Source organism: Loxodonta africana, chromosome 13 (assembly GCF_030014295.1).
Source record: "Loxodonta africana isolate mLoxAfr1 chromosome 13, mLoxAfr1.hap2, whole genome shotgun sequence".
In the NCBI taxonomy this organism is placed as follows: Eukaryota; Metazoa; Chordata; class Mammalia; order Proboscidea; family Elephantidae; genus Loxodonta; species Loxodonta africana.
Window position 1 is genome coordinate 38,298,085 of NC_087354.1, and position 27,457 is coordinate 38,325,541.

General features: G+C 37.4%; 1 protein-coding gene across 4 annotated transcripts in view; it reads left to right on the forward strand.

The window, feature by feature from the left end:
• UBE2Q2 (ubiquitin conjugating enzyme E2 Q2) overlaps positions 1-27,457 on the forward strand; it is an 85,821-nt gene that overhangs the window by 22,945 nt on the left and 35,419 nt on the right. For 2 of the 4 annotated variants that reach the window (XM_064267216.1, XM_064267217.1), the window contains exons 2-8: positions 5,379-5,480; positions 10,283-10,387; positions 19,676-19,732; positions 22,136-22,276; positions 24,627-24,711; positions 26,262-26,322; positions 27,106-27,196. In XM_064267216.1, the coding sequence (XP_064123286.1) occupies positions 5,379-5,480; positions 10,283-10,387; positions 19,676-19,732; positions 22,136-22,276; positions 24,627-24,711; positions 26,262-26,322; positions 27,106-27,196 (642 nt within the window). The remainder of the gene's footprint in view (positions 1-5,378; positions 5,481-10,282; positions 10,388-19,675; positions 19,733-22,135; positions 22,277-24,626; positions 24,712-26,261; positions 26,323-27,105; positions 27,197-27,457) is intronic. The other 2 variants (XM_064267218.1, XM_064267219.1) reach the window with 1 other exon arrangement.

Genomic DNA, 27,457 nt, shown 5'->3' on the forward strand with positions numbered 1-27,457 from the left:
CCTGGTGGATTCGAACTGCCGACCCTTTGGTTAGCAGCTGTAGCACTTAACCATTATGCCACCAGGGTTTCCTGTGGTGGTGTATAGCAGGTTCTAAAATCGGGTAGTATGAGGCCTCCCACTTTGTTCTTCTTCAGTAATACTTTACTCATCCGGGGCCTCTTCCCTTTCCATATGAAGTTGGTAATTTGTTTCTTGAGCTCATCAAAAAAAAATGCTGTTAGAATTTGGGTTGGGGTTGCATTGTATCTGTAGATCACTTGGGGTAGAATAGACAGTTTCAAAATGTTTAGTCTTTCTATCCATGAGCAAGGTATACTTTTCCACTTATGTGGGTCTCTTGCAGTAGTGTCTCATAGTTTTCTTTGTATAGGTCTTTTATGACTCTGGTTAGATTTATTTCTAAGTATTTTATCTTCTTGGTGGCTATTGTAAATAGTATTGATTTGGTGATTTTCTCTTGGAAATTCTCTTTGTTAGTGTGGAGGAATCCAGCTGATTTTTGTATGTTTATCGTGTATCATGATACTTTGCTGAAATCTTCTGTTAGTTCTAGTAGCTTTCTTGTGGATTCTTGGGGTTTTCTCTGTGTAAGATCACATAATCTGCAAATAGAGATACTTTTACTTCTTCCTTACCAATTTGGATGCCTTTTATTTCTTTTTCTGGTTTAATTGCTCTGGCTAGGACCTCCAGCACAGTGTTAAGAGTGGTGATAAAGAGCATCCTCGTCTGGTTCATATTCTCAAGGAGAATGCTTTCAGACTCTGTCCATTTAGGATGTTGTTGGCTGTTGGCTTTGTATAAATGCCCTTTATTATGTTGAGGAATTTCTCTTCTACTCCTATTTTGCTGAGAGCTTTTATCATGAATGGATGTTGGACTTTGTCAAATGCCTTTTCTGCATGAATTGTTAAGATCATGTGGTTCTTGTCTTGTTTTATTTATGTGGTGGATTACATTGATTGTTTTTCTAATGTTGAACCATCCCTACATACCTGGCATGAATTCACTTGGTCATGGTGAATTATTTTTTTGCTATGGTTTTGAATTTTATTGACTAGAATTTTGCTGAGGAATTTCTGTGTATGTGTTCATGAGGGATATTGGTTGTAATTTTCTTTTTTTATGGTATCTTTACCTGGTTTTGGTATCAGGGTTATGCTGGCTTCATAGGAATGAGTTTGAAAGTATTCCATCCTTTTCTATGCTCAGAGCAACAACTCTTATTTTATTTATGCAGAATTTATTAGAGAAGCACCGATCTACCCAACGAAGTTCAAAATCTAGTTGTTTTATTTATTTTTTTAAAGTTAGGAAAAATAAAAAACTACAGAAGTAAAAATGGTCTTAGATGGTGTGTTCCCAAATAAAGCTGAAGAATTAGAAGAAAATGTAATATCTAATAAAGTGGTTTTCTTTAAGAACAGTATTAATTCTAAGGACGGTTTACTTTTTGGCCTATAAAGAGATGAGACACAATAAGTGTTAGAGGAATGAGAATATAAAAATAAACCATTACCAAATAGATGGACTAAACCAATGTAAAAATGGTGTGGTGGAGGCTCGTGACATCCTCTGACTTCACTAGGGGGAAGAGGTATTAAGGTCAACAGCCCAAGGCTGATTGCTGTGATACGGAGGTCAGACCCACCTCCTCTCTCCTGTCTTTTTACCAATTCTGACACCAGCCACCCCTCCCGTGGCACTCTCTACTTTTCTGGTGGGTTCAGTAATTTGTTGCAGTGGCCACACGGAACTCACAGACAGTACTCATGATTATGGGGTTTATTAGGGAGGTAGCAGGTTACAATTGAGGATCAGAAATGATTCGGGATACAGTTCTTTCTCAGGACAGCCTCTTCTCAGCTATGCCTCTAGGCAGGCCTCTCTCTGCAGCCCTCGGCCTCTCAGCCTAGCCTCTGCCCTGCTTGGGCAAATGTTAGACATCTCTTCAGCTCCTCCGATAAGTGCCTGGGGGCACCCCACTCTGACAGTAAGCCCTGGCCTGAAGACGTTGAGCTTTCTAGCTCTGTGGATCAGCAAACCTAGCTCCACTGACAAGTATCCAGAGGCACCCTACTCTGCTAGGAAATCTCCTGCCTGAAGGCACACCCGCTATAGCCGCCTCACTCCTAGGCTGGAAAGCCCACTGTGCCATCTTGTACTGTTCTCCTGGTTTTGCTGCTGCCGGTTTTCTGCTGTGCTGGCTGCTACTTCTCACTGTCTTGCACCATCTCTGGTATTACAGCTGTTTCCTGGGTCTCGGAGATTCTCAGCACAGGGATCCTGGATCCAAATGATATGCTCCACTCCTAACTTTTTCTTTTTGGTAGTGAACCCCGCTGCCCCCTGCCCCCACTTATATCTCTTTTAAGATGAAAGGTGTGACTCAAGTCATGGTGTAACTTGAATAAAGGTGGTGAGGGTGGTGACTTGGGTAAGGGTGGGTGACTTGAGTCACAACCTCTAGTAAGGCAGTGACTCAAGATACATCCTACCTTAATCTTGCCTCATTAATATAATGGACAGCACACTCCCAAATAGATCTGTAACCACAGGCATAGAGGCTAGGATTTACAGCACATAAAAACAGAGGATGATTACATCACATCACAAAAAATGGAGGATGTCCAAATTACATCATAACTGCCAAACCACTGAAAATCATGGCCCACCCAAACTGCACGTAACCTTAACCATCACAGGTTCCATATACCTTATTTGCATAGCCCCACATGGTCATTGGAAACCCTGGTGGTGTAGTGGTTAAGTGCTACAGCTGCTAACCAAAAGGTCGGCAGTTCATATCCACCAGGTGCTCCTTGGAAACTCTAAGGGGCAGTTCTACTCTGTCCTATAGGGTCATTATGAGTTGGAATCGACTTGACAGCAACAGGTTACTCAGTGATTGTGTGGGAGTCACGGAGACTGTGGCTTAGAAGGGCCATATTAAATAATTCACCGCACCATAACCGTTAATGATGTCTTCAATACAATTCTTTTTTCTTTAAACATTTAAGGAATGCTTTAAAAATACTCATTTTCAGTGGTTTCAGTTATGTTATGATTGAGATTATAGTTCTCAAAGGAGTGCTTCTTTAAAACTGTTTTTGCAAAATTATTGTTTTTCTTTGACTTGAACCTAACCTGCAGATAAAACTGTTACCTGCTGATAATGGTTTTCCCCCAGTTTAGACTAGAAGTTAGTACAGATTAACAGGGTAAATGTTTATTAGTCGGGGAAAGCATGTGATGCTTAGTTCAATAGCTTTTTTTTCATCGTCGCATGTTGTGGTTTTTACCATATAACATATATGTAGTACCGTTTTCTGCTAGAACTCATTTTGTGTGTTGGAGTAAAATATCAGAATTTTAAGGTGTTTGAATTAGTTATCTATTCTGTAACAAACCGCCCCAAAATTTAGCAGCTTAAGACAAACTTTATCTCTCAGTATTTGAGGGTTGGCAATCTGTGCATGGCTTATCTGAGTTCACTGGCTCAAAGCAATAAAGGTGGGTGGGGTTGGGGCAGCAGTCCTCTCAAGGCTGGATTCATCTCATAGGCTGTTGGGCTAAGGGCCTCAGTTTCTTGCTGGCTTTTGGTCACAAGCCTCCTTCAGTTCATTGCCGCGTGGTCTCACATAGGGACAGTTTATCACATGGCAGCTGGCTTCCATCAGAGAGAACAATTCAGACAGCAGGAGAGGGTGAGCAAGATGGGAGTTACCATCCTTTTGCAACCTGATCTCAGAAGTGACATCTTGTTACTTTTGCTGAGTTCTCTTTGCTAGAAGGTCCAGGGGAGGAAGTTACTTGGGATATGAATACCAGGAGGGAGGATTATTGGGGGTCATTTTAGAGGCTGCGTATCACCGTGCACCATTCACTTCTCTGAGCTGTAGCACAGACAGTGGGTACACAATCAGAAGTGTTGTCCCGAAGCCCAACTCCTACGTCTAGGGAAAGCTATATCACTGTTTGTTCTACCTTCTCACACCTGCAATATTTAAGAAGTACTCTTTACCTCATTTCAGAAATCTGTTTATTTAGAAATTACGTTTCCCCCCAGATGGAAAATTGTTCGGAAAAGGCAAAATTAAATGGGATAGATTTAAGGAACAGTTTTTCTAATGGAGAAGAATCTCAACGTAGCTTTCGTAATTACTTTCTCAGAAAGCAAGGAGTATATAGTTAGCAGAAGATTTTTAAAAATCTTTTTTCGTGTATGTAAGGACTTAAAAAGCAAAACCAAACCCGTTGCTTTCGAGTTGATTCCAACTCATGGTGACCCTGTAGGTCAGAGTAGAATTGCTGCATGGAGTTTCCAGGGAGCAGCTGGTGGATTCAAACTGCCGATTTTTTGGTTAGCAGCCAAGCTCTTAACCACTATTTACCAGGGCTCCAGAGGACTTAAAAACACGTGCTAAAATACGTACTCCTTGACATTGTTTTAAAAATTCAGAGTTAGACCTTATCTAGATATTATATTAAAAGGCTAAAGTAGTATAGTTTAAATCTCTAGACTACTACAAGATTGGGGCTTTTGGTTTGCTTATAGTTTTGCTTTTTGAGGGATTTACTGTGATCCCAGGGTGGGGCAGTGGTGGTTCAGTGGTGGAATTCTTGCCCTCCATACAGGGGACCTGGATTTGATCCCTGGCTGGTGTGCCTCGTGCACAGCCACCACCCATCTGTCTTTAGAGGATTGTGTGTTGCTATGATGCTGAACAGGTTTCAGGGAAGTTTCCATACTAAGATCGACTAGGAAGAAAGGGCTGGCGATCTACCTCAAAAAATCAGCCAATGAAAATGATCCGATCCACAATGAATCATGGGGATGGCACAGGACCAGGCAGCGTTTCATTCCATTGTGCGTTGGGTTGCCATGAGTTCAGGGCTGTCTTGAGGACAGCTAACAGTAACAACTATGATTTTAAAGCTCTTAAAAATGTGAAAGTTGGAGAATCCAGGCCATGATAGACCATTCTTTGTAAGGAAGGAGGAAGCCACCTTCCTTGCTGCTTAAACATGATTTTTTTTTTTGGCTTTTGATAAAAACAACTTTTGTTGTGTATTCTATTCTTTAAATCATCCTGCTTACTGGCTAAAGTACTTCTTTCGTTTTTGGATATAAATTAGGTATAAATTATGTAATGTAGAACAGGCAAGACTAAACCATAAAACTTAGCAACTTTGTGTTTTAAAACAATCCATAAAAAGACACTTGTTTCTCCCTCACATGTATTTTGATGTTGTGTTTCTTCTCCACTTTTTACTTAAATTCATGGTCATCTTACCATTTTGTGGTGTAGTTCAATTGTATATCCAGGTTAGTCTGTATGTAAATGTGTTTAACATAGGTGTCTTTAACACAGGAATCTTATCCGTCTTCTTCACCAATATGGTTTGTGGACTCTGATGACCCAAATCTGACATCAGTTCTGGAACGTCTAGAAGATACTAAAAACAACAATTCGGTGAGAAAATAAACCCAAATTTCTTTTTGCTTCCTGAACACTGTATATAGAAACTATGTGTTGGGATAATAATGATGTAAAAGCATGACTACTGATTATCTTCGAGGGGCAGAAATTGGGTTTGTTTTTAGTCTTTCAGATTCTATTATTTACTACCTGGCTTGTTATTTTTATTCCCCACAGGTGTAGTCTTAATTTAGATCAGGAATTAGGTGGTCTCTTCTCCCTCAATCCTAGCCATTAAATCAAGCAACTGCTTTCTGTCAGGACTGCTCGCCAGGGTGGGAAGAAGAAAAGAGAAAAAGAAGTAGGTGTGAGGGGAAGTAATGATAGAATGATGCCCATGCTTAGTGTTCGGGAATCACTTTTTCTGTTAAGGGTCCTTAAGTCTGCAGTAACTACTAAAGGTATTCAAGTGAAAAAAATTTTTTAATGTGCGAAGAAATGTAACTTTTACTTTACAGACTTTTAAAAAAAAACTTTCTTTGATAATGAAACCAATAAATGACCATTGTGAGAAAACTAGTAGACTATAAAAAAAAAACAAAGCAAAAAGGAAAGAAAAATTTCCCGTAATTTCTGTACTTGATGTGGGCACCGTTGATATGATGGCTGTTTCCTACCAGTATTTTTTTTTCTGCTAATAAAATACATTTACCCTCATGATGCAAGCAGCTAATGTGCTTGACTGCTAACCGAAAGGTTGGAGGTTCACGTCCATCCAGAGGCACCTCAGAAGAAAGGCCTGGCGATCTACTTTGAAACATCAGCCATTGAAAACTCTATGGAACGCAGTTCTACTTGGACACAGATGCAGTGTGTCGTGAGTCAGTCGACTCAATGGCAACTGTATACCCTCAGATAAATGGTTTCGAATAGTTGAAGTCATATCCTATGTAGGTGTATCTCTTTTCTTGCTCTTTTGGTTATATTCTTTTTTAAAGTTAACATTATTATATAGTCCCATGATGTCATAAAATTCTTACAGAAAAATAACAATCATTATTTGTAGGTGATGTGATTGTTAACCTAAAAAGTTCAAAGGAATCACATGAAAAAGCAATTTTTAAGATGACTGGCTAAAGGCTATAGATGAAAAAAAAAAAAAAAAAACAAACCCAGTGCCGTCGAGTCGATTCCGACTCATAGCAACCCTATAGGACAGAGTAGAACTGCTCTATAGAGTTTCCAAGGAGTGCCTGGCAGATTCGAACTGCCAACCCTTTGGTTAGCAGCTGTAGCACTTGCCTACTACGCCACCAGGGTTTCCGCTAAAGGCTATATGATATAAAAATCAATAGCTTTCCCAAATATAAGCAGTAATAAGAAAACATGCTGGAAAAGTATTTTATTGGAAGTAACAACAAAAGTTAAATACGCAGAAATAAACTTAAGGTGTGTAGGTCTTGTATCAAGATGTGGAATAAAAAATTTGTATTCTTTGTTCTTGAATGGGTAGACTCTATCTTGTAAATATGTCAGTTATCTCCATATTAATCTTAGACATTTTCATAAAAATCCCAACATTTTTGTAACTTGACAAAGTAACTTTAAGTTTGGAAAAGTAAATAGCAAAAAAAAAATGTTGAAATAAAAGTAAATGTAACGAGGAGAGACTTGCCAAACCAGGTATTCCCAGTATCATATCAGTACCAGTACCGGTTGCCTTCGAGTCTATTGTGGCGGAGCACTTCAACTGTTTGCACCACGTACATACTGCTTAAGGAAAGACTAGATTATTCTTCCAAGTGACCATTTGGGAATTTTTTATCAAGATAACTTATAGATGGTTTAAACACATCTATTCTTAAAACTAAGAAGGGAAGACCATAAGTTCAAAGAGCATTATTTTATTTTAAGAGTTAAGGCTAGTGTGGAGGCACATGAAGAGGCAAGAATAAAAAGCCAGACAGACACATGCTCACGTGCCCAGCAGGGGGACAATAAGAGAGGGAAAGGTGGTAGCCCTCCCCCCTCCCCATTGCTGCTGCCTCCTTTATAAAGATACCAGTTTCATAGTAGTAGAAGTAAGTGGACTATGCCCTCAAATACTTAGTTTTATTCCATTAAAAAATGCTCATAACATAAAGTTAAATGGAATATAAAATTGAGCCTAATTTTGTAAAAAAGTAAATACGTATGCAAAAAGAAAAAAAAAAAACTATGTTATAGCTTCTGCCAGTTAAAGTTTAGTCTCTTGCGAGGACAAGTTATTTCCTTACTTTTAGTTCATTTAACTCATTATAATCTGGATTCTGCCTTCATTGCACTACAATTTATAACCGTTTAGTTGCCAAATCTAATGTCTCCTTTTTTAGTCCTTAAGTTGACCGCTCTGCAGCCTTTTGATACTGTTGTATTTCCCGTTGAGACATTCCCCCGTTAACATTTATTACCAAGTGTCTGTCAGTAAGGCGCTGGCTAAATAAAATTACTCTGTATAGTTTTATGATAGATTATTACTTTGTAGTTAAAAAGATCTTTCCTAAAAGCACATACACCTTTCTAAGATAGAATACTAAGTAAAATAGCAAGACATAGAATATTATGTATGTAGTCTGGCCCCCATTGTACAAAATGTAAAAAAAATTGATACTTTATATATATATATTTCCCACCCCTGCTCGGTAGATACAGGAAAACTATTAACAGTAAAACAGGAAGTTTTTTTTCTTTCTTTCTTTTATTTAAAAAAAAAAAAAAAGACTGGCTTCTATGCCAGGTTCTGTGATAAACGGTGGGTATAAAGACAAAATAAGGCATGTCCCTGCCCTTTAGGAGCCTGCCATGTAATGGAGACTTCCATCAGACCTCTGTTTCCTGTTTTTATCTTTTATTCCCCTGCTTCGGTACCCTCTGAGCTCTTCTTCCTTGGTTGGCCTATTTCTCCTCTTCTCATTTCTGTGCTTACTCTGAGTCATCTCTTCTAGTCCCATTACTTAAATCATGACCTGAATTCTAGGATTCCTAACTCTGTGTCTCTAGATAAAATTTATCTCCTGAATTTCACACCCATAGATCTGTCTTGTGGAATCTCACTTGCATGTGCCTTGCCTTGGGTGTTCAAAATGATTACATCTAAATTTAGACTCATCTGCCTCTGGGCGCTTCACACCTCCTCAAGTCATGTTTCTCCTTCATAGTTCTCTTTGTGATGGTGCATGGGACAGAATGAAATAATTAAACCAGTCACCCAAGCCTGAAACCTGGAACTATGAACTATCTCAGAGTTTTTTTTTATACCACTATTTCCCAGCCTCCCCAAACTAGTAGGTTTCTAAAAACTCTCTATGTACCGTCTAAACATTTCTTAAATCCTTCCCTGTGATCTTAGTTGTTACCCCCATCCCTCAAGCACTTTAGTTTAAAAAAAAAAAAAAAATTTTTTTTTGACGTAAATTGAGATTCCTGGAAAACGTGCCATCCTGTTTTTCTTGTTGCTTGGAGTGACTCCACCACACCGCTGTCTCTTCCGCAACACTCCTTGTAGCTCCTTCTGTGCCCAGGAGTCACAGTGTCCAGGTCACCCTGCCTCATCTTCGTTATGCACTTAGCACAAAACAGAGCTTATTGAATGGATAACAGATCCACAGTGGGGCTTGGCTTCCTTTTAAGCATGAGGATTTTTGTTTCATCCTAATTTAGTGCTCAGCTTTCCTCATTCTACTTGCTCCTTTGTCCACTTGGGAAAGGCTTGGTCTTTGCTTTGTTTAAACCGTTCTGATCCTGTGTGTGTCTTCTTGGTTCTTCATAAACCTGCTTCTTTCTCTTCACCTGTTGTCTTGGCCAGAGACACCCAGGAAAACGTTCCTGACCAAATGACATTAAGTTGCTTTACTAGCCCCCATTCACGTCTACTAAGTATTGACCATTCTTCTTAAATTGTTAATTGCTAAGCTTGTACCTTGAAAAGAAATTCTAAACAATGAAAAACACATTTGTGCACGGAATTTACTTTGCTTTAGGTAGACATGCTAACAGAAAATCTGGATTTAAAAATGGAAATTTAAGGAGTAATTCTTTGCAGTTTTCCTAGTGAAAAAAAATTTTTTTTAAGACAAACACTTAAGAGCTTACCAAGTGCCAAGTGTTTTCACAGGTGTCATTTAATTCTTTACCATTTTAAGGATATTTTAATTTCCTTGCTTTACAGATGGGGAGACTGAAACTCAGGGAGTTAGATACTATATTCAGGGTCATCTAGATTTCAGGGCTCTGTCTGCTAGACCATGTTTGCCTCTCTAGTTTTAATGACTGTAGACTATATAGCTCTCTAGCCCGCTTGCAACAATACTGCCTCTGTTGGAAACTCTGGTGGCGAGGTGGTTAAGAACGATGGCTGCTGACCAAAAAGGTCGGCAGTTCGAATCCATCAGGTGCTCCCTGGAAACCCTGTGGGGCAGTCCTACTCTGTCCTTTAGGGTCACTATGAGTCGGAATCGACTCGACGGCAGTGGGATTAATGTATTAATGTGCTGTGGTCTGAAGTTGTTAAATTTGTGAGAAAAGAAGTTACAACTGGAAATTGTACACCATCTGGGGCTCCCCTTCCCCTGGCCTTTTTGTTGATCTTGTTCCCTGAGGTATCAGTTGTAAGGAATTGCACACAAGTCACAGTAACTTTCTTACCCTAGCAGCCCCTAAATTTTTCTTTTAAAGACTTATTTATCTGTAGGCTGCAGTTGAGCAGTTAACAAACTTTTTTTCGTATCCTACTGGATTGAATACAGTAGTCTTAGCATTATTCATGTCTTCTAAGGGCTCTTTAACATAATGTTTATTTACTGAAATGTGTTTTGTAGCTTCGTCAGCAATTGAAGTGGTTGATATGTGAACTCTGCAGATTATATAACCTTCCTAAGCACCTGGATGTTGAGATGCTAGATCAACCACTACCCACGGGTCAGGTAAAGTAAAAATTCTCCGGTGTTCAAGAGCTAAAATACGTTTTCTCAAATAAAAGTAAAACTAGGGTGATTTTTATTTTATATAACTTACTTAGAAGCTATGTACTGATTAGAATCTTAGTTTTGTGTTTGTGTTGAATTGTTTTAAGTACTGGAAATAACCTTTTTCTTCTTTGGAGCAATTTGCCGGTATTTACCATGACAGGCAAACAACTGACCCTCCTCCCACTACCACCTTTTTGTTACTGTTGTAATATTCCTGGTTTCCGTAAATGTTCCTTTGCTTGTTTGCCGTTGTTCATTCAGTTACCTTTACCTGGAATCCCAACTGTACTTCTTAAGGCCTGCCTAACCCAAATGGTGTCTCCTCCAAGAGGCAGAAGTAGCTACCAGCTCACCCCACCATTCCTAGGTTAAAAAGTAGTCCCTGTATTTGTATTCCTAAATCCTTTGTCTTTTCCTCTCTTATGACCATTATGTTTACTTATATTCAAATAAGGAGATGAGGGAAGACCAGTACTTAAGCAGATATTTCACAAGTCCAGTTTTATATAGAGATATGCAAAGACTGCCTTTATTCCTTTAGTAGACCGGTGGTTTTCAGCATTAGCTGCACAATAGAATCACCTGAGAGCTTTTACTCTGATTCTTCAGAGATTCCGATTTAATTGGTATGGAGCCTGGGAATAGATATTTTTTCAAATCACTCTAGGTCATTACTAATATGTAGTCAAGGTTGAACCTCTACTCTAAACCATCAATTTGAGGCTGGTAAGAGTCCTTTCTGAGACCTACAATACTTTAGGGTGGACTGATTGATACCCAGTTTCTCACACCTAGAAGGTAATATGGGTCAGGTAGGCTAAAGTAGGTTCTCCCATTCCATTGCAGTTTTCTTTTGAAAAGGAAGTGACCATCCTTGAACACGTTTTTCCAAAGTTGTTTTACAACTTGCTTTTTGAAATTGTTTTTATTAAATATTAAAGCATTACAATACATAGTTAAATCCAATAATACCGGAAGGTCTAAGTGAAAAATAATTGCGTGAGTCCTCCTTGTTCCTTAAAGTGAATAATTTTGAAATCTTTTAGTTTTTTTTTCCGTAATTATTTTTGTATCTCTAAATGAAGCTTATTTCTGGATTTACATATTTAGGCATAAGTTATTGACTTTTTACCATAGTAGATAAGGATTTAGCTCTTCTACCACCCACTTACCTACCCACCTCCCTTCCCAGTTTGTTTAAAACATCGTTATTTTTAGTCATATGAATAATCGCTGTTTATATTGGGACATTGTAGTATAGAGCCAAATTTCTTTTCTTGTACAGCTTTTTGCTTTGCAGTATCTTATTTATAATTATTATTCTTAGTTTAAAAAAGTTTTGTCCTATCCCTTTTCTGTGGCATGCCCCTCTGTAGCTTTTGGTTCTTCTGCACCAATCTTGGCAGGTTATTTTCTGGGCCGGTTGCACAGCTGTCATCTTGAGGTTTTTGTTGTCAGCTTTCCTAGGGTAGATCCATTGTTTCCTGGATCTCATGTCTTTCTTGGCGTATTCTTTCTAATTTTGCCTGAGTACATCCTCAGGTAAAATCCTAAGAAAACATAGAGTAGTACAGTTTTTGAATTTAGCTTCCAAAAAATATGGTCAAGAATGTGGCTTTTGGGGCTGGACTGCCATGGTTTTGAATCTTGGTTCTGCTATTTATTAGTAGTATGGCCTTGACCTAATTACCTACCCACTTTGTACATTAATTCCTAATTTGCAAAATGGAGAAAATAGTACCACTATTTTTGGGAAAGGAGCACTGATGACACAGTGGTTAAGTGCTTTGCTCCTAACTGAAAACAGTGATTTGAACTCACCAGCTGCTCCACAGGAGAAAGATGTGGCAGTCAGCTTCTGTAAAGATTACACCCTTAGAAACCCTATGGGCCAGTTATGTTCTTTCCTATAGGGTCACTATGATTTGGAATTGAGTTGATAGTAGCTTGTTTGGTTTTGGTTTATATTTTTGGAGGAGTTGTGAGGATCGAATGACTTGGTAAATGTAAATCATTTAGAACAGTGCCTGGAGCATAGTAAATGCCCAATAAATGTTAACTGCTGTTGTATTCCACCCTCACTCTTGGTTGATTGTTTGGTTGAATTTATAGTTCTAAACTGAAAATAATTTTACCTCAGAATTTCAAAGACTGCCACTGTTAGGAAATGGTTTGGTTGACACCTGATGCCATTCTGAGTCTTAACTGATCAATGCGTGACTTTCTCTGAAAGCTTTTAGGAGTTTTGTCTTTTCCTTGGGATTCTGCAGTATTACAATGATGTACTTAGTTGTGGGTTTTGGTTTTTTTTTTTTTCCATTTAATTTGCTGGCCATGTAGTGGGCCTTTTCAAATTTGGAATCTTGAATCTTTCACCTTGGGGAAATGTTCTTACTTTTTTTCCCCTGCAGTGACTTTTCCTTTCCATTTTCTTCCTGTGTTCACCTTAGGGTACCTACTACTTGAATTTTAGACCCGCTGCCTTGAGTCTTTCTATCTCTTACATTATCTCTATATTCTGTCTTTCAGTTCCAAGTTCTGAAAGATTTTTCTTGTTACTATCCAACTTCGGAAATTTTATTTGGGCAGTCATATGTTTAAGTATTGTTTTATTTATTGGTGCTTAAACAATTACCCCAAAACTTTTAATGGCTTAACACAACAATTCTATATTTTTCATGATTATATGGGTTGATTAGGCTTAGCTGGATAGTTTTTCTGCTTCCTGCTTGGGGACTCTCAACTGCTGCAGTCAGATGGTGGCTGGGACTGTTGCCATCTGGACACTTGACTGGAATGTACAAGATGTCTCCTTTACTCACATCTGGCACCTTGATGTTTCTTCACATGGCTTTCCCTCCGTGTAGCATACCATTCTCCAGGGCCTATTTATGTGACTTTTCTCTCTTTGTGGCTGGCTTCTGAGCACAAAAGTAGAAGCGGCCAGGCCTTCTTAAGATTGGAACTGGCCCATCATCATTTCTGCCTCATTCTATTGATTAAAGCCAGTCAGGGGGCCAGCCCAGATTCACTGTGGGAGGAGACCGTACAAGGACTTGAATGCCAGAAGGTTTGTGGTTCATTGGAGACTACAATAAGTTCTAAGAGCTCTTTCTTGTTCTCATTATTCCTTACACATAGAATTCTATTCTTGTTTTGTAGATGTAATATATTCTTAAGTGTCTTTAAGGAGTTATTTTGATGCTCTTTGTCCCCTCCCTCCCCAGAAATGTCTATTTTTTCTTTAATACATTTTGCCTGCTAGCTTTTATATTTGCTGTGTTTTTCTTCTGAAAGCTTTGCTCAAATATCTATTTATTCTGTTACCCATTTATATATATATGTATAATATTATTTTTTTGTTCATTCATATTTGAGTGAGCTATTTACTGAAAGGCTGTTTGGGAATTCTCAGCCCCTCCATTGCCTGGTGCAATAATAAATGGCGCCTGGAACTGCTTAATATCTTTGGAGATGAAACCTTAGGATTTCTTGCCTGAAGGTAGATATTTGCCTGGCTTCTGCTCAAGGAGGTGAGGGGATCAGTGTGTTTGAGGGGCTGGGCAGTGTGTTCTGTATATAGCCTTTTAGCTAATCTGTTTTCAGTTTTACCCATTACTTCTGTCCTTCACTGTACCTGGTGTCTTGAAGTCCAGAGCCTCTTCCACAGTGCTGTGGGACAAATTAGCCTCATCATGGTATCCCTGGTGGTGCAGTGGTTAAAAGATTGGCTGCTAACCAAAAAGTTGGCAGGTCGAATCTACCAGCCACTCCTTAGAAACCCTCTGGGGCAGTCGTACTCTGTCCTATAGGGTTGCTATGAGTCAGAATCAACTCAGTGGCAATGGGTTTGGTTTTGATTTGGTTTAGCCTATGGCTTTACTTGCCATGCTCCATTGATTACCATTCCATTTACTATCTTCTAGTGTGGGTGAATTCTCTTGGTAGCCCCATTTCTTTTTTTATTATCTTTGTGTATTTATACAATGTTTATTCTTCACTGAAATTCTAATGGAACCTCAGGAAAGGGAAAAGATGGGAGAAGTATATATTTTACATTCAATTTTCCATCCTTCTCTGGAATGCCTACAACTTACTTTTTTTCACTTAACAGAATATTTTATGTCCATGAGAATATCATGGACATAATATATGTAGCTTTACCTTGCTGTGCATAGCATTTTGTGTGTGGGTATATCATAATTTATGAGTTATGTGAATAAATTTCCTAATTATGAATTATACTTGCACTCTCACAAATGTTATTAGCATATCTTAATTTTAGATTTTTACTTCTACTTTAAGGTTGTAATATAGTAATAAGTTTTTTTTTTTATTGTTTTATTTTTTCTCGTTTTAGGCTCTTGTTTCATTTTGGTATCAGGATTAGACAATGTCATAAAATGAGTTTGGAGGCTTTGCATTTTTTTTTTTTACATTCTAGAACAGTTTAAACCAGTAGTTCTCAACTAGGGACAGTTTTGCCCCTCGGGGCATTTGGAAATATAAGGCAACATCTCTGGTTGTCACAGCGGAGTAGGGTATGCTATTGACGTTTTGTGGTTAAAGGCCACGGATGCTGCTAAACATCCTACAATGCACAGAACTACAAAGAATTACCTGGCCCAAAGTAACATTAGTGCTAAGGTTGAGAAACTGGTTTAAATAAACATCTGTGCTTGATCTGTTGGAATGAGGCTTTGACTATCTTTTCTATTCTTTGTATTGGTCTGTTCAGATTTTCTACTTAGTTTTAGTAACATTAGACTGTAAAAAAATGAGCATTCATGCTTTTGAAACTATGGTAAAGATGTATATTCACTTTTTACATTGTCACCTGGTTATATCCTCTTTTTATTTCGAAGGTTGTTTTCTTACTTTAGCTTCATTATTTGTCAAAGGATTGTCTGTTTTATTATATTGGTTTTTTGAAAGAATCAGGTCTTTATTTTTTTTTAAATCTGGTATGTGTTTTTAATTTTATGCTTGTGGCTTAATTATTCCATTTTCTTTTTGTTTATTCTACTTTTCTAGTTTATTGAAGGAATGTGATTTAAATGGCTTTTTAAATAAATTCATGTAAGGCTGTACATTTTATTATGAGTGCTGTTTGCTTTACTGTACAAGTACTAAAATTTAATATAATTATTTTCCAGTTTGTATTTTCTAAATAGTTTGATACCATCTTTTGTTCATATTGTTCTTATTATTTAAAACTTTATTGTGAAATATAATATACACTGGGAAATACATAGAACATAAATTCATTGTCTAAAAACTAGTTTCTCGTGAACGCCAGGCCAAGAAATAGAACATTAGAAACCTTCTGCAGGCCCCTTCCAGATTGCCATTCCCTATGTGTGCTAGTCCTTTTCATGCTTTTTGTCTAGTTTTATCACCTGTGTATGCATCTGTGAACAATATAGTGTTACCTGTCTTTAAACTTTATATTAACAGAGTTATATGTATTGTTTTATGTCTTTATTTTGCTCAGTGTTGCGTGTGAAATTCATTGTAGCTGTAGTTATTTTTTGTTGCTGTATTGATCCCATTGTTTGAATATACATTAGCATGTTTAGCCATTTGACTACTTACGGACATTTGGGTTGTTTCCAGTTTTTTTTTTTTTTTTTTTGCCATTAGGAACAATGCTACCATGATCATTTTTATCTGTATTTCATGGTACACCTGTGTAAGCATTTCTCTGGGGCACATACATAGGGGTTTTATTACTAGAGCAAGAGGGTCATTTTCCTCTCTGACCCATGAGTTATTTAGAAAAAAAAAACTTTTAAGCATTTTTTTTCAGGTGGCATCTGGACTGTTTTTAGTTTTTTACTATGGTCGGAGACTGTGGCCTGTGACCTCAGCTGCACTATCAGCAATTGTTTAGACTTAACCATTGGTGTTAAACTGTTGTCTTTGCTGATTGCTATTTGTTGTATCCTATGCTTTCCCTTTTCACGGGTTCTTTTCTCTGCCCTTGAAGTATATCTCTGAATAATGTGCTCTATTATTTTTTTTTTTCCAGAAAGGTTTTGTGGGGATTTAGGTGGAAAATGTTCCTTGAATACTCGCTGTCAGTTTTTATCATTCATTCAACAAACGTGTGTGCCTACTCCGTGTAAAGTACTCTGCTTAAGTGCTGAGGGTCCAGTGGTAAACAAACACAGATATAGCTCCTGTCCTGATGGAACTAGATACAGAATTCTAAGTTCATGATTGAGTCTCCCAATTTCTTTACAGTGTTCATTATCTTCTGTTATTTATTTTTATAGACGATAAGTCTGATGCCTGTCTGATTCTTTCTTCTTTTGTACGGTTTACTTTTTCTTTCTGTAAGTTTGTATGGCTTTCTCTTTAACTATAAAGTATATGGTTTTACTTTTCAGTATTCCTTTGGTCATTCAGAGCTATTTAATATTCTGGAATCTTTCTTTAGCTTAGCAACAGTTTGTCTCTCTCTTTTTTTTTTTTAATTTCTTGTCCTCCATCCTCTGGATATTGGATGAATATTGTTATTGCTGTCTTCCTACTCTCTGTGTCCCTTAACTAGGAGCCCTGGTGGCACAGTGGTTAAAGTGCTTGGCTGCTGAGCAGAAGGTCAGTGGTTTGAGCCCACCACCTGCTCCGTGGGTGAGAGATACTGGCAGTCTGCTTCTGTAAAGACTTATGGCCTTGCAAACCCTCTGGGTTCCTGTGGGGCTGCTATGAGTTGGAATTGACTTGACGGAAGTGGGTTGTTTTTTTTTTTTTTGGGTATGTTCCTTAACTGTTCTCTTATTTACATCTTCATTTTCTCCATTTTCCAAGAGAATGCTAGAATTTGGTCGTCTTTTTAATCATAAATGCTTTGTTCAGCCAAGTCCATTGTGCTTGCTGACCCTTTGACTGAGTTGTTTTTGTTATTGCTGTTTTTTGAGAGAAGAAGAGATCTTGTTTTTAATTTTTTCAAAAACTTTCTTGTCTTTTGTGTAGTAATTTGTTTTTTTGTGGATGCTATCTCTTCTCAATGATTGCTAAAGATTCCAATTAGATTATTTTATTCTGTTTTATTTCTTTCATTAGTGTTGCTTTAGATTACTTGTTCTGCGTGTTGGTCTTGCTATCTTTCTTTTAGATTACTAGTTTTCTTCACATATCTGGTGATATTTGATTATCTGCCCATTTGCAGATGAGGTATACCATTGACCACTGTCAGTTGTTGATATGGGTGTCCCCAGCAATTGTGAATGCCATTCTTTTCTGCTGTGGCTTCCCCTCCCTGGTTTGCAGCCCTGTGCTCTGCCCGTGGCATGTGGATGAAGATGTGCTGGCAGGTGGGTTTTCCTTGATGCTGGGCAGTGGGGTCTAGTTGGCAGTCAAACCAAATACCTCCATGTACCCATCTAACTCCCGAGTAAACAGAGGAGACAGTGTCATGAGATTTTGCTGGTGCGTTGAACTACCTTAAAAAGAAAAAATCTGTCTTTTCTCTGGTTCTGACACACGCATTAGGAGCCCATCAAGGCAGGCCTCCTACATAGGAGAGTGATCCTTACCAGCTGTAGTTGGGACAGATATAGCAGAATGTAGGGCATTGCTCCAGCAGTCTTTCTGGCAGCCCCCTAGTCTGTTTGAATTCCCTATCCCATTGTCTTTGAGTTTGTGACTCTACTGAAGAAGCTATCCTGCTAACTTATCACTTACCCGGTGGTCCCTGCGTTAACTGGATTGGGCTGTGGTTTTCTCCATTGGCTTATGTCTTCTAAAATGCACTTATAGTTTCTGGCTCACTGATGATACCCTTCTTGTTTTTGTTTTTCCTGTGCTGCAATGGACTGATTGTTTCTTGAACAATTCTCTGGTCGTGTCTATGGTGTTTTGGAAATAAGGCTACATCTTTAACTGAAATTCATCTTAGGATTTCACAACCCTTAACTGGCTTGGGGGCCTCAGCTTTTTCATTTGTAAAATGAAGGACTTGGACTGAATCAATGGTCACAGACCTGGCTGCATGTCAGAATCACCCAGAAGAGCTTTTTGAAAACAGATTCTCTGGGGTTGGGCCTTGAAACGAGCATTTAGAAATGCTGTCTCAGTCTCTGATATACCCAGACTCTTGTTGGGGGCTTAGTCTGCTCTTTAAATAAGTCTCTTTTAGAATATACAGCTTAGGGAAATGAAAAAGGGATGAAATCACGACATTTTGGGAGCTTGCTTACTTTTCTCATTCATTTCCTGGGAAATGAATAACAAATGTCTGAAGAGATGCAGATTAAAACAAATAGAAGTTTATTTTGTGTGGCCATGTATCTCCCTCCACCCTGCAGAATTCTCCAGTTCACTAATCCAGAGCAGTTACACCTTCTGAGATAATGATTTTCTTTTCTTGTGAATTATGCCATCAGAGGATCTGAGAATAGATCCCTAGATACCACTGAGGTCTTTTGTTGATCTGATTTGATCTCTGGATCTTAGTTTCATGACCTTTTAGGTATTCTTAGTCCTGACCTAAGCCCAGTTGTATATTAAAGATGTAACGAAATACTGCGTTATGGAGAATAATGTGCTGGCCCAGGAGACTTGTCTTTTTGAACTCTGCCAAAAGTAGAGGTGAAGCCTGTTCCAAAAATCCCATCAGATCCATTTGTGAATGACTAGCAAATTGTGTCTTGTAGAGAAGTATTCTGTGGTAAATACATGTGGGAAAAAAAAAAAAATTGGCTTTTTAGTGAAGTGTTGATCATTTTGTAATATTTAATTTTGTGAAGAGTTTTATAAATATCTACCCCTTTATGGCACAGTTGACTTTTAAGAATGTAAGGCAGTTGAATTTATGGAAGGATTTGGGCTCTTCCGAATTTAAAAAGTAGATATTTTAAGGAACCAGTGATTTGGGTATTGATTTTAAATTAAAGAAGCCACTGATCTTATACATGTAACCATATGTATAAAAATGTTTCCTTATTTTAAATTAGATTATTTTTTAAATTTCAGTTTTGCTTTATATTTGAGCCATTACCTTTATTTTTTCCTTAAGGCATTGATTAAGTTGGGTTGTTCAGAGTTGTTTCTATGTGTCAAATCAAAGCTGGACGTAAAAATAAATGCATTAAATTTTCTAAGCTCCCTGTTTGCTAGTGAAAGTGCAGTGGCAGATGGCGGAGAATCTTCCCTTAAAGCTGTAGCACCAGTCTTCTGATGAGCTCAGTGTGTGCTTATTGCTCTGGACAGCCCTGGCAAATTCTTTCTCCATTTCAGAATGGGACAACAGAGGAAGTGACTTCAGATGAGGAGGAGGAGGAAGAGATGGCTGAAGTAGGTATATTTATGTAAGAATAACATTTTATAAATATCTTCATTTTTGAGCATTTTGGTAATTCTCTAATCTTCTTCGATAAAGCAATGTTCATGCAGAGTGATGAAAAACACATTGTATTTGGAACTGAATATAATTCTAAAATCTGGCTTTATGGCTAACTAATGATGTCTTTGAGCAAATTACATATTTGAAGGCCTTAGATTTGATGACCTGGAAATTAAGAGCTCTTAACATTTTTTAGCACAAAAATTATATCAGCATTTATTAGTAACTAATACTTAACCTGTATTTGGTTATTTTTAGTCAGAGGAAACTGCTGTTTGAATAAAAGGAGAATTTGAAAACATTTCAGGGATACTGTATTTTTACGCAGATAACACACATTTTATGCCAGAGCTGTTTCACTTAACTTCATCATTCCCACACGTCTTATGTGTGGGCACATCATTTACATGGGTGCAGTATTTGTGAAAAAATATAGTATTCGCTGAAAGTAATGAAACTATCTCTTATTGAGAAATACACCTAAAAATTTAGAACAAATTTCAAAGATACCTATCCCCCCTCCCCCCAGCCCCCCACAAGATGAGCAACAAGAGGCAGCAACATTTAGGGGAAACTTAGAAAGCTAGGAGACTGGACTTTGGAGATGTCAGATTTGGGTAGATGAAAAGAAGATATTCTAGGCTACTAAAACAGTGTGGTGGAAAAGGCCCCAGCACAACCTTGGACATGGCACGTTTCGGTGCATTATTTGCTGTCCTTGTGGGACAGGAAGGTTGGTTTGTCAGGGTCGTCATGGGAAGCAAGGTTGGCTAGAAGAAGCAGATAGGTAAAAGTCTTGAATTAGAGATAAACATATTTGCATTTGGTATGATTGTTGATAAGAAAGCCATAAGCAGAAGAAAATAGTATGCAGAGAATATTGTTTTAGAAAGATAATAATGATGAATTCTGTTTGGGATGTGCTGACTAACAATGAAGTGGAGAAGCTCTGTGGATGCGTGTGGCTGAGGCTGAAGGTGTAGGAGGAGGACGTCCATATACATACTGAGAGCATTTGCGAGGTAGAAAGGAAGATAGAGCTGAAAGGGGCATACCAGGGGAGGGAGCTCTGGGAAGTGAAGAGTCATGGGCAGAAAGGAATATAATAGGGATTCAGAGATGGTGTTCCAAGAAAAAGATTGTTGAATCTGGATAGAAGGTGATCATTCATGTGATCTAGAAATCACAGTGATATAGTTACCTTAAACAAGTGGAGGTAGGATATGTAAACTTTCTTAGAGATTTTGGTAATGAAGTAAAGAGAAGTAAGATAATTGAAAAAGCGTAAGATAAAAAAAATCTCCATAGATTAATGTGTATGAGCAGGTAATATAGGAAAGGAGGGAGCAGAATGATGTGGTGATTAAAATGTTGGTCTACAGGTATTATTCACAGTCTTCTATTTTTAATAATAAAGTCAATAGGTGTTCACTGTAGAAAACTTGGAAAATAGGAAAAATCCCAGGATAACATCTCAGTAGATAGCAGCTATTAACATTTTGGTGTAATTCCTTCTAGTCTTTCTTTTTCTATGCTTATTTTGGCATAATTGAGATTCAGTTTTGTATTCTGTGTTTTTTTCATATCAAAATTTTACTGATACAGAAGAAATGCTTATGCCATGTTGACAGCCACCCAGTATTCCATGGAATTGAGTTAATTGTTATACTGTTCTTGAACGTGCAGGTTTTGTATTTGTTTTTATAGTTATAAAGTTGAAATAGGCATCCTTATGCCTCAATCTTTATCACATTTTAGAGTAGTTTCTTGGACTTGATTTCTAGAAGTTATTGCAACAAAGTATCAACAATTGGGGCTCTTGATATCAAAAAAAAAACCCAAAACAAAAAAAACAGTGTTGTTGCCATTGAGTTGATTGCAGTTCATATAGGACAGAATCGAACTACCCCATAGGGTTTCCTGGGTTGTAATCTTTACGGAAGCAGACTGCCACATCTTTCTCCCACGGAGCGGCTGGTGGGCTCAAACCACCAAACCTTCTGGTTAGCAGCTGAGCAGTTAACCACTGTGCCACCAGGGCTCTTGATACTTTCTGCTAAATTGTTTCAAAAACTCCTTTTAATAGGAAATTTAAAAGATGGCTTATTTACCTGGTAATAGCTACGGCTTTGTAAAACTACTAAATATGCTTTTCTCAGATTCTAGCTGTTAAAATATAGGATATAAAAGAGGGAACCTTTTGAACTGAGCATGGAGGCTTCCTGCCCTCCCCCACAGAATAATGTATTCTCTCTTTTCTGTTCCCCTTTGAATCAAGAGTAATTTAACTTTTGGCATAAGACACTACTAAAGAGAAATACTTTGAATAAACTAACTTTTAAAACTTTTTGTAGGATATAGAAGACTTGGATCACTATGAGATGAAGGAAGAAGAGCCTATTAGTGGAAAAAAGTCAGAGGATGAAGGAATTGAAAAAGAAAATTTGGCAATATTAGAAAAAATTAGGAAGACTCAAAGGCAAGACCATCTAAATGTAAGTATGTGTAAATATCTAGAATATGCATTTCTGTGGTATCTTAGTCATCTAGTGCTGCTATAACAGAAATATCACAAGTCGATGGCCTTAACAAGGAGAAATTTATTCTAGTAGGCTACAAGTCCAAATTCAGAGTGCCAGCTCCAGGGGAAGGCTTTCTCTGTCAGTTTAGGAAAGTCCTTGGCATAAATCTTCCCCTGGTTGAGGAGTTTCTCTGTGCAGGAACCTTGGATCCAAAGGATGCACTCTGCTCCTGGTGCTGCTTTCTTGGTTGTCTGATGTCCTCAGCTCTCTACTTGCTTCTGTTTCCTTTTGTCTCTTATAAGATAAAAGGGGTGCAGGCCACACCCCAGGGAAACTCCCTTTACATTGGATCAGTGATGTGACCTGAGCAAGCATATTACATCCCACTCGAATCCTCTTCAACATAATCCAGTCTTTCCTCGGGTAGAGATTAGGATTTACAACATGTAGGAAAACTATACTAATCATAAAACAGAAGACAGCCACACAACACTGAGTGGGAATCGTGGCCTAACCAAGTTGGCAAATATTCTGGGGGGGGACATAGTTCAATCTATGACATGTGGTTAGGTAAAGTAATTACAGGTAATACACATATGGAACAGTTCATTAAGATTATGATCTCAGCTCCCTTCCTTCCTTCCTGCCTTGGTTGTGGCAGCCATATGTTTTTGATGCCCTAGTTTCTCACCTATTCATAGACACTTTCTACCCTGTTCACCTGCTCTTCACATCCTGGAACCACCTGCTGTTCCCTGCACATACCCCCTTTCCATCCTGTTTTTGCTGTTTTCCCTGGTTACCTTCCTTCTAAGGGATCTATAGACTCAAATTCAATTCATCCTGCAAAGTACAGTTCAAATTCTTTGCCCTCCATGAACCTGATCGCTGATCTGTCCTGTCCTGACCAAACCAAAAGTAATTTTTCCCTTGAGTTTCTTTAAGCTTTTACTTCTTTTTTTTGGCTTAATGTCTCTTTTGTTCAAAGCAGCGTGGGGGAGTGAAATGAACACTGGGTTTGGTGACAAACACACACATGTGGCTTCAGTTTCCTCAGCTCTAAAATGTAGACAATATATACCTTTTGGATTGCCATGAAGAATAAATGAGAATGATGTATATAAATGCCCAGACAGAATAGGGGAACACCAACTGATAGTCTGGCTGCTCTGGCTCAACACCTGGTATTCTAGAGCTATTTATCAACCCCGTGAAACATGAGGACTGGTCTCTTTGTCTTGAGCACAGTTTCTTGAACACGGGGAATGAATTATTACGCAAGTAGATACCAAGTGTTATAAACAGGTAGATTACTTTATCTTTGTCAATTCTGCTTACTATATTAATTTAATTGGCCAATTTTTTTTTTTAAACAAAATAAAGACTTTTAGCCCAGCCCATATCTTGATTATTTAAAAAAAAAAAAAAAGTTTATGGCATCTGAATTAATAATACTTTACTTTGCGTCTTGTGATTGATGTACTTTGTGGCTATGAATTATAGTCCAAACAATTATAAATTATTGAACACTTACACATGCTAGACATTGTGTATGCTAAGCACTTCACACTTCATATGCTTTCTCATTTAATCTTCATCGTTAATGTGAAATAGTCTTCAGATGTGAAAATGGCTTCAATCAAGTAGTATGTTCAAAGTCACACAGCTAGGAATATCTTTGTAAACTTGATTCTTTTCCCCTTCTAAGTATAGTGCAGCGTTTAAAAATTTTCGTTCACATGGTTAGAGTTTTTTGTTTTTTTTAATATAAAAGCATTCTAAGTGTTTTTGACTTAAGATAAATAGTTCAGCTCCTATTCAGCCTTAGGGTAAGATGATGGCACATTTTCATTTTTAGAGAGGTCCCAGCACTGAAGAGAACTGGAACTAGTTACATGCAGACTAGTGTGTTGTTTCTCAAGCTCCTAATACGTGAACTGGACCTTCAGATCTTCATTGTAACATTTTTGCTTTTAGTCTTATCAATGCTGAGGGGCTCTAGTAATTTCAAAATTTGATAGGGTTTGGAACAGACTCATACTAAATTCTAGGTTAATGCAGGGTCAATGGAGGTCTAGACTTTTTTTTTTTTTTAAATAATAAGAAATAGTAAATGAACCAGACTTGTCCCCAGTTTTTCATTACTGTGGAAACATTATAATCCTTCATTGAATTCAATTTGTATCTTTTAATTTCTTAAAATGTTCAGTGGTGATCCATTTTTACAATCTCATTGTGAACTTTTATTTCAGGTTCAAATACCTTAAATCTTTTAACTATTTAATTCAATAGATCTTGGTAAACAGTGAGTTCTATGTTTCAGGGTGCAGTGTCTGGGTCAGTGCAAGCTTCAGATAGACTTATGAAAGAGCTCAGGGACATATACAGATCACAGAGTTATAAAACAGGTAAGGACCTCTGGATCTCTGCTGCCACCATTGTCCTTCTGCTCTTTTAATGTAATAAAACTGTATAATAAACTTCACTTCTTCTAACAGGAATGAAAATGTTTTATTAACCTTATTTTAGGGATGTGAAATTCAAATTTAACTAAATTATCAAAAGATGTAGGAAATTAAAATAGGATGAGCTTACTTACCTTTTTACTGTCCTTATGGATACATCATTTAACTATTTTTTATCTTATTCCTGTTGGGGATTAATCCATATGATTTTTATCTTTTGAGAAAAGCACAAGGAGTATCTGTTTTGGAAGTAAATATGTTTTACTGCACAAACAAAGAGTTATAATTGTGAAGTTGATTTTTATGATTGTTTTCCCACCTTTTGGGAAAACAACATACTCAACTCTTGTTGTAGAGGTAGTCAGAGTATTAGTTTAAGATAGGTAAGGTTCTTTTCCATTTCATAGTTTGATTTAAGAGTGTTCTTTCTTACCCAATAAGACTTGAATATTGTGGCACCTCTCTAAAGGTAGAACTCGCCTATGTTGTTACAGTGTATAACTGTATTACATAAAGGAAAGAACCAAACTTCCATTTGTTTGAAAAGATAGCAGCATGAATCATTCAGGAATTCTCAAGAATGGTCAAATCTAAGGCATCAGAACTCAACTCAAAAAAAAAAAAAAAACTTCATAGAATACAAGATAACCAAACTTGTCCCTGAGCCATTAGAAATTTCGTGTATCTTGCACTCTATAAAGCACACTGAATGTCCTTTTCTTGTAATAAGTTCAAAAGTTATCTGTAGAAATACTTGTATAATGTTAAGTATTTGTATACTAGCTTATCTTTAAATGTTAAATTGTTTCATCATTGTTTGTAGTAGAAAAGAATAACCCAGATATTGGATGGAACTGGTTAAGTTTGGATGTATTCATAAAATAAATTATTATAGAATTATTAATAAGGTTGGCATTGATTTATATATACTAACTTGGAAATATGTACTAGAAGGTTGAAGAAAGCAGATTGTAAAAGTATTGTAGAGGGATTCTATTTTCATAGAAGTGTTTGCATGCACATAAAAGAAAAATCTTAAATACGTATGATTTTGTGTTACATATTTTTTTCTCCCACTCACAATTAATGATAAACAATCTCTGAAGTCATTAAAAAGAAAACCAAACCCATTGCTGTCGAGTCTATTCCTATATTGTAACCCTATTGGATAGAGTAGAACTGCCCCAAAGGGTTTCCAGGGAGCAGCTGTTGGATTCGAACTGTTGACCATTTGGTTAGCAGCCGAGCTCTTAACCACTGTGCTACCAGGGCTCCCAAGTCATTAAAGAATCCTCTTAATTGTGGCCTTAATTACCTGTTAAAGACATAGATACTCAGCTCTAGTGGCAAAATATTTATAAAATAGCTTAGTTTTTCCTTGTTTTAATAGCAAAATTTCTAGCTTTTGTTGGCTATTTAGTGTATACATTTACACCAAAGTAATAGTCGTATGATCAAATGGAGCATAACTAACTTGCCTTATGTCTTTACAGGGATTTATTCAGTGGAACTCATAAATGACAGTTTATATGACTGGCATGTTAAACTGCAGAAGTAAGTGGCTTTTTTATGCTAACCCTCTCTTTGCAATGGTAGACTATCAAAATGGAGATTTTTTCCCCCCTAATTTGCCATCTATACAGTGGCTTTTACTTGGAACATTAGACCCTGTCACTATAGAAATATTTCATAGATTGTTAAAATGAGCAGTTCCTGAGGCCTAACAAGTAGTGAAAAAGAGGAAGGAGAAAAAGACCAGCTGTGGAAAAAGTGTTTCCTGGAGTCAGTGAGAGAATGGTGGAACTCAGGAACAAAAGTGTATTTAATAACTTTATGAGATTGACTGTGCTACCCAGTTTATAATTTGAAATAAGAGATTTGAGTAGGATCTGTATGTAGAACAGTTGTATATGATTTGTAATTGGTCTTGTCTGTGGCATATTTTTCTCTTTGAGGCCGTGGGCTAGTAATACAATTTTAGAGAAATAGATTAAATTTTTTTTTTTGAGTTTTAGGCATTGTAATAGAGCTACTGTCACAAAATTATGTACCTATAACCATGATCGTTTTCTTTTAGAATGAGTCCTAACTGTGAACCGCCTTATGAGAACAGATTTTACAGTTTTACAGTACTATGATCTCTTTTTGGGCTTTTGTTCCCGAGGACCTGGAGGCTTTAGTGACTTATTTTTGCTGGGGCATAGAGCAGCTTTAGACCAATGTTTGGAGCTTAACCTAGGGGCTTCTTTTTAGCTCTTGGATTGGTATATTTTTTGAGGTCACAGTAAGAAAAATTAACTTTTTTGTTTGAACTGTTATCCGTTTTGTAATTCTTAGGGTTGATCCTGATAGTCCTTTGCACAGTGATCTTCAGATCTTAAAAGAAAAAGAAGGCATAGAATATATTTTGCTTAACTTCTCTTTTAAGGTAAGAAAATAGTAATGGAATTCCATATGCTTCTATTGGGAGTATATATTTGTACAACTGTTTTGGGAAACAATTTAGTAATATTTGGTAAAGTTGAAGATACTCAGACCCTGTGGGTCAGGAACTCTTCTCTTCGGGGTGTATCTTGTAAGAAACAAGTGCTTGTGTATATACCAGGAGACATGTAAAAGGTGGTTCAGAGCAGCATTGTTTATAATAGCCCCAAACAGAAAATATCCCCAGTGCCCATCCCAGCAGAAT